This window comes from Pyxicephalus adspersus, chromosome 7 (genome assembly GCF_032062135.1).
Source record: "Pyxicephalus adspersus chromosome 7, UCB_Pads_2.0, whole genome shotgun sequence".
NCBI classification, from domain to species: domain Eukaryota; kingdom Metazoa; phylum Chordata; class Amphibia; order Anura; family Pyxicephalidae; genus Pyxicephalus; species Pyxicephalus adspersus.
The window spans coordinates 54,563,699-54,573,580 of record NC_092864.1 but is presented as its reverse complement, the minus strand read 5'-3'; the positions used below and the strand labels follow the sequence as shown (position 1 = coordinate 54,573,580).

Genomic DNA, 9,882 nt, shown 5'->3' with positions numbered 1-9,882 from the left:
GACCTCCTATGTGGCAGGTTCCATTTATACAGTTGTAGGAATGTAGGTTAGTCATGGTAGCAACTAATCTACCTTCTCAAAAGATGCAATAAAAAAGAAGAGCAAGAATGTGACTAAATATTAGCTTTTGGAAGATTCAGAGATCCAATGGTCAGCAGTTCCCTTGTTTACTGTTCCCTTGTTTTGTTTATATTATATATGTTATATATGTAATATATTATAGCCATTACCTATTATGAGGCTATGATCAAAAGCATGTAGAAACAATTCCATAGAAGTGTTTGGGAGGCTGTAATATGCAGGTGCATCTACTAAAATACTGTAATGTAAAAAAAAGGGGAACTGCTGATTGTTGGATCTTTGTAAATATTGAGAAGGAAAGCGAGTTACTTTAGAGGAGGAGAAAACATGATCACTGCACCTTTTGCACTATATGAAACTGCATTTATCATTTAAGGATGATCTGTGTGATAGAAGTATAGAACTAAATGGATAGAAAAACCAATGGTAACCTGATTCTTTGCATGCAATTCATCTGTGTTTTTTGTCTGCAGTTCAGCTTTAAGTATGATGAACTTTTGATTCCTAAAATGTATTACATAAAGGAATGTTAGAGTAAAATACATACATTACATGTATATTTAGGTTGGAAATGTGTTCAAGCCTAAAAACATAAAAAGGCATGTAAAACAAGAAAAACACAACATCTTAAAACATGAATGACATTCTCTTGGCATTCAATTTTACTTATACATAAGATCTTTGGATTGTTGTCCTGAATTCAGAGCCAGCTCCCAAATCCCTCTTACACCACTAAATTACAGAGGAGCTGTAAGGTCCATACAACACCAAATACCTGGCCATCATTCCAATGATATAAGACTGGCACCAATTACAAAGTTAGGATTTACATTTTTACCAACTTTGAAATAAGAATTAATTATACATCATGTGTAATAAACATGTTTTATTGGATCATTCTTTGAAGATCTTCAAGATCAAAATACAAGTTCACAAAATAAACACCGCTCCACCTTCCATGCAGTGTCTGGAGGGGCCATAACCTTTAACTGCCGTACATTCCATCTTCTATCAGTTATTAAACTAAAGTACTTGTCATTTTTAAAATAAGAAAGTATAATAACATTGCTTCTTATGGTAAGTCCAGGTATCACAAAAGGGTCAGTTCATTCGCAACATCAATTCTACTTTTTGAAGGACCCTGATGGTTTGAACCACTTAATTAATGTGTCAATGAGAGACAATAGCAGGTGAGATGCCCATTCCAAGCTTCCCCTACCTAGCTGATTTTTTTCATTGTGTTACATTGTGTTAGCAAGAGGTGGCAGAGTCAGATACTCCACCAAGAAATATTCAAGCACCAAACCATCAAGTGTATCAACCAAGCCAAATTTATCCTTTGTCATAAGTTTTGGCTGGACTGATCTTTTAAAACAGGTGTATACCAAGTGCTACTCGAAAACAGGGAATTCACAGTCTTGACAAGACAAATAATTGGATAATAAACTGAAGGTTCCAGAATATATTCTCAGATTCACTTGCTCTTCTGTGACACAAGCAAGCAGTCACCGTTTTCCTTTGATTATGATGGGAGGATTCACAAAAGATTCCATATAGTGCCTGGCCAGTATTTATTCAAACAGAAAAGTTGTGGAATAGCAATGCCCAATTGTCCAAGAACCCTGTGACACATGCCTTGTCACTATGAAAACAGCTAACAGAAAGTTCCACATGTCTGTAATTACTAGGAGGAAATAAGATGCTAATATATTCCACTACTAGTAAGCCTGGAAAAAATCTCACTTCAGTAAAACAGCTAAAAGAGGACATTTCAATAACAGACTAACCTATGTCATATTAGATAGAAAGCAACTATCTATTGCTAACTTCTGTAAAATAACTGAAACCTCTTTTCTGCCAGAAAGACTTATGGCAAATTGCTGTGTATATGACTGCAAATCCTCCTGGCAGAAAAGTGGTTAACAAACTAAGCCAAGTTCTAAGTTAGCCAATTGGTGCTTTTGCCCTCCCACATTAACCCTTTCAAGGCCAGTAGCAGCTGAGGTGTCTGCCCAGCCTGTAATAAGTATATAAATGTCAGGGTTTGAAACTACGGGCAACAAAAGTGCACAGAATCCCCGGCCTGCCGCTCCCTCTGTTTCCTGCAATCTTGATGTCAGGCTGGAAGGGGATGCTAGTTCTCTAGGAAGGCCACGTAGTCAGTGAGTCTCGCCAGCTGCTGTTCGTTGGGGATCAGAGACAGGGGAGCAGTATCTGTGTGGAAAGCATAACAAACCGTCAATCTGACCTCCCGCCCAAAATGTACATAATGTTACCATGCTGCACATCTCCCTCCCCCAAGACCAGCTGCGCTAAGGAAATTATGAACAGAACGTTTAATGCCTTTCTCCCTCCAGCTCAAAGAGTGGGTGAGAAAAAAATTGTGCGTTATTTTTAGTAGGCATAAATGAAGAAAAAAGCGGATGTAACCTCATTCCTCGTGATTCTGAGAAGTTGCTTTGTTTTAAAATGAAGAGCAACATCTGGCAAGTTTTTTATTAGCTACACAAAGCAGGCAGTCAAAAGAAAAAGCATGAAAAAGCAATGATGTTGATTATCAAATTAATTATTAAAGACAAATATCAGAACCATATTTACAGATTAGAGCTAAGCTCATAATGAACCTAAATCTCCACCTACCTGGTTTCTTGGGCATTACCATACGTGTGGCAGAATCAGCCTGCCAACCTTGTTCTAGAACTCCTATATGAGAAAAAAAAGTAGTTATGAATGTTTGCAGATTTGTTGAAATCAGACTTTTACATAATAGAAAGATTAGCATTGGTAAATTATTCCACTCTGTGTGTCATCATAGTTCTGTCTGTGTTTAAATTCTACCTAAAGAGATTCTCTAAGACCGTGTCAAGCTTGTCATAGGCAATACAAGCCAGATGGATCAGCAAGTGGCAGTCTGAAAATTGTTTTTGTTCACAGATTTGGGCATACTATATACATGCTTACATTATTCTACTGTAAAATTTTTACTTAAAAAAAAGAGAACTACCAGAAACCTCCAACTAAAAATGATGACACCCTAAACAATATTTTTAATCGATCAGGCATTACCCATTTGATACAAAAACAAAAAAAACACTAAGATTAAGGTAATCTATTCAAAATAAAGTCATACTTAATAAATATTTGATCACTATATTCACTGATCATTGGTAAGGAATATCAGTTCTTTGTACAAGATGAATTTCCTTTTAGCCAGAAAAGCCCCCAAATGGCAAACAATGTAAGAATTCGTTACCATTTTGTGGTCTCAGCCAGTTGGTATAAATGTTGTGAAAAGCTCCCATTGGTCGGATGTTTTAAGGGAGTGCTCCAAGTGGTATGTTGGTGCTGTGGGTCAATGGGTGTACAGCAGTGCACATACAGCCTTTTTGGATCCTTCCACACTCCAGCTAAATGAAAGCATTAGGCTACCTGCAGAAATCATGGCTAGCAAGAGACCATGTGATCTAGGTTGCTAATTAAGAGGTTAGACCAGGAATAGCATTTAATTTATAGCTTGAAAAGACAGCTGACATGTCTTCTATTGTTTCATGTGAAGTAGGACTATTAGAGCTAAATTAACCGATGCCTAGTGATTGTTTAAATGCATCATCTAGAAGCTAAAAATGTACTGTTCTCTAAGATAATTAATTTATAAAACACAATAAGCGGCATAGACCTCCAAACTATTTACAAGAGTACATGAAGCCTTTTTTTTTCCATAAAATACAAATGAAGGTTCTCAGAATATGCAGTACATTTGGAAAATAATATGCCATTTACAGTATTGCTGACAGCACTAGATAGGCATGTTTAATATAGATAAGTGAACTTTAAAACTACAAAGATGTGGAAATAGAATTTCCAAATCATATGAAGGTGATAAGCAGCAGTTTCATTCAGTGTCAGTGTAAATGTTTTTATTTATTATTTACTTTTTGTTATTCACAAATTACCTTTTACGGCTTCTTCAACAGGAAGTCCAACAAATGCTGCTAAATCATCAGCAGAAATAGATGTATAAGCTTGTGACACAAGTACAAAGGCCCGCCGTCGTGTTGCATCTGACAACAAAAAAGAAAAAAAATATATAAACAATGGTTAGCAAAGTATCATTGTTTAAAAATAGAAAACTTATCCTAATGTCATCTTTAACACACATCTAAATAAATTAGACTTGGGAAGTGAAATGCTGCACCAATATTATAAAGCAAACCTGTGGGATGTGTAGTTTTTAGCAAGCATGAGGATCAGACAGAAGATAGCAAATACTACTAACCTCCATTACTCTCTCCGCAGGATCCCCCTCCCCACAAAATGCCTACAATTTCTCCACCTCATGTAATTGAAGAACATAGTAAATAACTACCCAAACAACACAATCCAGAGACTCAGCCTATTTCACTACATGAATTTAAATACTACCCTGCCATAGCTTTGAGAGGAAACGTAAGAAATATATACAGGATTGCTAAATTTAAAAAGTAATGAACTTCCACAGTCTCAAGAAGAACAATAAACCACCATGATAAGGTTACCATTTATGCATAGATCTGTTGATTTTAAAAGGGGTTTCCATAATAAAAATTATTCTATATACAAAAACATCTCAAAACATTTACAGACACTAATTTGCAGCACATGTTCCATCATCCCTCGATAAGCCAATTCAAATGTGAACCGAAAGCTCCCTCTAGTGGCTAAAATTGAATATACATTTCACAACTACACCAATTCATTTACACAATTGTTTTTACTATATATATCAAAATATATTATCCTATTATATAGACTATTAAACACAAATTAGTATCTGAACAAGTGTTTTTTCTTGGTAAGAAATGAAAGGAAAAAAAAAACTCTGAACAAATGCATAGTACAGTAAAGCATTTTTAGGAACAGAAAGACTTCACCAGGGATAAGCGAGCAAATTTAATAAATTCGGTCTCCCGGCGAATTGGGCTGTTCTCGCTTACCCAAACATGTAGGCCGGCGAGAACTAATTTTTGAAACCTGCAAGACCAATCAGGGCTGACATAGAGCTGTTAGCTCTGCTCCCGATTGCTCTTGCTGCCCTTTACTAGCTGTATGTGTTCTTGGATAGAGTTTCTCTATCCAGGTACACAGTGCGAGTCTCACTGGCTGCTCATGAATGAACACAGCGTGCGAAAAATCCTCCGATTTTGATTCCTTCCACTTAACCATAACTTTCAGGTTTTTACCTCATTGGTATTTAAACCCTTCTGTATATAAGCGATTGACGCTATACACCATCATTATAGCCAAAAGGCAAGAAACGGCTGTGTGCAGTTTGAAAATAATTTCTCTGAAATATTAGGCTATACCTGCACTATACATAACTGTATATTATTATTATTATTATATTATTATTATGCAATTCTGCATGTATAGGTAGGCATGGATTGGGAAAGGAATAATTTGCATGGCTCTGACCACTAACATATTGTAATGTTGCCTTATTTTTGAGGAAAATGTGAATACCTTACTTTAGCTTCTCATAATGCTGAACTCGCACTATGAGAAATGTCATTATTTCAAGGCACAGTATTATCAGGCTACCACTAAACAAAACTGCAAAGGGTTCCTTTATTATCCAATCAGCCGGCTGTGCTGGGATTTAAACAAATCTCTACTGCTTTACCACACAAAAACAAGATCTTGGATCAGGCTGTGCAAACTGATATGGCATTTAATCATAAAGAACATTAAAAATATTCATTTTAGTAGTGAATTTAGCCGTATAGCTGTAGCGCAGCTCTTCAAGAATATTAAGGATTTGAAAACAAAAACTCAGACATGGTATGTTCATTTACTAAAGGACAGTTTGTTCATTTAGCAAAATAGTAAATTATTTAGTTGCAAGAAATATTTCACTTAGTTTAATAAATTCACTTTGCAAAATCACACACAAGGGAATCCTAATAGCGCAGGATTTTTGTTTAAATGTGATTGGTTTGAATTAATTCAGTGGAGCTTCAACACATTATGGTATGAGATAATATCCATTTATTTTGCTGAACAGCCTAACTTCCAATTGTAAATAAATTAATTCACCAAACAAAAGAATGAAAAAGGTGACATAGGACAGCCAATAAAATACTGAGATTTGACAAAAGACACTGGAGATTGTCAGCAGCTAAAGAATGTCCTTACCTCTTACTGCCTCCATGATGGGCTGTATGTTTTCAGACCACTGATGGCCAGCTATGGAGGTATATATTCCTGGAAAGTCTCTTTGCCAGATTCTCTGACCTACTTCCCAAATCCAACTAATTTCTGCATTGGCCTACAGAAAATAAGAACAGTCCGAGGTTAAGTGTGTGGTTAGATTTTCCACAGAACACTAGTACATCCACTGATATTTTTGGTAAATGTTTGAAATGTCATATTTTCTTGTTTTACACATAGGAATGGTTTGAATGAGCATTGATTATTTGGGTACTTAAGTTTGTAAAGCCAAATTTGCATGGGGTGTGCTAACTTTTATTTCTTTTAATAGGAATCAAAATATAGCCCAGAGTGAAATGTTAGAAGTCTGCTCTTTTAAAGTAACAATGTGCAAGCTTTATATAAAATAAGGCCGTGTAACAAGCTAAGACTTACATCATAATAAGCAGCAGATGCTTTTTGTCAGGTCGTACGACTAAAATGAGCTTTACACAGCCCAGTGCCCTTAAGCAGATCAATGTAAGCTTCGCACAAAGCACAAGGAAAAGATTTTATCAGGAAAGCCAAGGACTTATTCCAGATGTTTTAGAGCATAAATTCATCTGCTGCTCTTTCATCAAAGGACTTGAATGGTTTGATTGTAACTCCTATGCCTGTAAACTAGACAGCAACTAAGACGTAAGTAAATCATATAAAAGTTTATTAAACTCAAATCAGGTGAACCTGCAATAAAAGGGTATGACCTATAGTGTCACAACCATCTTGATTGGTCATGCTAGGATGACGTTATTCATTTCTGGAATGCACAGAGGAAGACCGGGAATGCCGTGTGACATGGCAACCTAAGCTGAAACTGCACATCTCAGCTTTGTCGCCAGAAACCCAGGCAGCTAAAACAGATTATTGCAGAATCACCTGTCCCTATGTGCAATAATGACCTATCTGATCAAGCATTTGTAAAAGTGGAACTTTAGTTCAACTTGGACAATAGAGGGGGTCATAAAGATGTTACACAGATCTCATAGTGGTAAATCTAAATGAAATAATTTCACGCTGACTGATAAACCATTTGAAGGTACACAGTGTTCTCCAGATTTTTTCTTTTAGCTGGGCTTTAGATGTTTTAGTCAAAAAGTGGGCAGTGCAACACATTACAAATTTAGTGTTCCCAGTTGTTTTTCCCATCCTTGTTATACTTTGTTCCAGCTTTGTAATGACCACCCCTTAGTACGTGCCTCTTTCCATCATCTTTGTATTATGCCCCAACTGTCCAGTGCCCCTTTTAAGCAATCACCCAAAAACAGCCATGTTGTTACTGAAAAGAGCCGGGTGGTGCTGGTGGTTTGGCTAAACAGGGCTGGGGAGAACACTGGTATGTAATCAACTAAATTCCTAAGTTTATGACCTATAGAAAATTGTAAAACATAGGGAGACCAGGTAAGGAATCACAATGTATATTATATTAGCTCAGCACATAAAGATGTGTGCAAACACAGACATGCGTTTCTGTTGTAGACTTTGAAGATTGATTTCTCCACAATGCCTACAGCAAGGGAAGAGAATGATGTATGGCTTTTCTGCCAAGCATGGCATGTGGAACTCAATGTTCAATCCTAGCATTCGTCCGTATGAATTACCTCCTGTGCACCTGTCCCTATCTGCAATAATGACCCATCTGATCAAGCATCTGTAAAAGTGGAACTTTAGTTCAACTTGGACAATAGAGGGGGTCATAAAGATTTACACAGATCTCATAGTGGTAAATCTAAATTAAATAAATCCACGCTGACTGATAAATCATAGCATGTGGAACTCAATATACAATCCTAGCATTTGTCCATATGAATTACCTCCTGTGCACAAGAGTTATTTATATCATCCCCAGACTGGAATGTTAATATGGCAGAAAACAGTGAACCAGGAGAACACCAGGCAAACATGTTGGTAGCAATAAGAGGCGTCACAGAGATAGAGATGGGTGCTTTGGGAGGCAAGTCTGCCCCAAATATGCCGAGCATACATGCACATTATGGAAAAAAACCCCTGGGAGCTGGCAGCAAAATGTATTTTGGTTTCAAAGATGCGAGCTATCCAGCTGTCATCCTTATCCTGGCCTTTCTCTGTGTCACTCACCTGCAATAAGTCCACACTTCTGTCCTATATAAAGCACGAAGAAGATGTCCAGAAGTCTGCACCATTCTGAGCAGAGACAGCTCTATATCAACATCCAGCCTCTCCATACATCAGGGTGGCCAATACAGTAAATGCAGAGGGAACACTTGCAGAACCCCGCCCCTCCCCCTCTTCCTGACAACCCACTATAAAATTTTGGCAAATTTGCCAAGAAAATTAAATAAATGTATTTGTATCAAAAATTAAAAAGCATCTAAACAGACAAAAGTAATACTTACAGATCTGACAGGTGGTGGGATCCTTTTCCAGAGGTAACGAGCATTATTCCTAGATAAAGAAACAAAACATTACTCGTACATGCAAATTATTATCTAACTATTAAAAAAAAGGCCGAGCTACTTACATGTCATTGTGTAAGAGGTACAGAGCCAGCAGCTGGCTATAGACCTGAGGAGTGGCCACACCGCCAGGGGCCTGGACAAATAAACAGAAACAACGGGGTAATGTTCTCTCTACCGGAATGGTCTGTAATGTTTCCTTATTATATATATTATATTAGAAGTCATCTTAGCCTGAACACACAAAGGGAAATATAGCATGGCGGAAATATAGCATGGCAGATCTCTGCATGCCCCTCCCTATGTACGCAGGGCAGCTTGCCGCATGCCACGCACTCTCATATGTACCAGGGGCAGCTCTCCTTATACCCTCCCCTCTGTGTACCCAGGGCAGCTCGCCGCAACACATGTCTCCTTCCCCCCCTCCCCCTCCACATGTACCCAGGGCAGTTGCCCACATTACCTGCGCCCCTCCCCCCCTATAAAAAAATGTTTCCAGGGCAGCTTTCCGTATACCGTCCTCTTCGTGTACTCAGAGCAGCTCTCTGAATCACCCCTCCCCCATGTACCCAGGGCAGCTTTTCTAACCCCATGCAGCTCTCCCAATCACCCCCTCCGCCCTACATTTACCCAGGCAGTACTCCGCATCGTCTGTCATATACACCGAGCAGCTCCCTGTACCAGTCTCATGTACCCAGAGCACCCTGCATATCACCCCACATACACACAGGTGCACCTAGCAGTAGTCCGCATCACCCCCATAAGCACGTCTCATACCTCCAGCTCCTGCTCCTCGAATTGCTCTAGAAGTCTCTGATATGACACCGGATTTTCCGCCATCACGGCAACTGGCATCTTCCCCGCGGGCCCCCGGGGCCTCAGTCCTACACAGCCGCTACACACTTCCGCTTCCGGGTCAGGGCACGTCACGAATGCTACATTCAGATTGGTTGGAAATCAGTGGACTGTCATTGGAAGAGAACGTGGAACGCAGACACTTCCGCCTCAGTAGTCTTGAATGTCATGGGTTAGCGGAAGTGCTCCCTCTAGTGGACAAAATTCAGCCAGCTCTACAGGAGAAAGCTGGAATAATAATAAAGGAGGCAGAACTGTATTATTATTATTATTATTATTATTATTATTA

At 38.5% G+C, this 9,882-nt stretch overlaps 1 protein-coding gene across 1 annotated transcript; it reads right to left on the bottom strand.

The window, feature by feature from the left end:
• Positions 1-952: 952 nt before the first annotated feature.
• On the bottom strand, positions 953-9,672 carry COPS8 (COP9 signalosome subunit 8). Its single transcript, XM_072418511.1, has 7 exons — positions 9,516-9,672; positions 8,804-8,874; positions 8,679-8,727; positions 6,253-6,385; positions 4,035-4,142; positions 2,722-2,784; positions 953-2,295 (listed from the first exon to the last, which is right to left on the bottom strand). The coding sequence occupies exons 1-7, from the start codon at positions 9,591-9,593 to the stop codon at positions 2,216-2,218; spliced, it is 582 nt and encodes a 193-aa protein (XP_072274612.1). The 5' UTR covers positions 9,594-9,672; the 3' UTR covers positions 953-2,215.
• Between the last annotated feature and the right edge of the window lie 210 nt (positions 9,673-9,882).

Excerpts from the sequence above, each read along its gene's own strand:
- COPS8 (XM_072418511.1), bottom strand. The coding sequence starts at position 9,593 with ATGCCAGTTGCCGTGATGGCGGAAAATCCGGTGTCATATCAGAGACTT. Across the intron at positions 8,875-9,515 it reads TCGAGGAGCAGGAGCTGGAG|GCCCCTGGCGGTGTGGCCAC; the intron begins GTATGAGACGTG and ends TTATTTGTCCAG. Across the intron at positions 8,728-8,803 it reads TACCTCTTACACAATGACAT|GAATAATGCTCGTTACCTCT; the intron begins GTAAGTAGCTCG and ends TTCTTTATCTAG.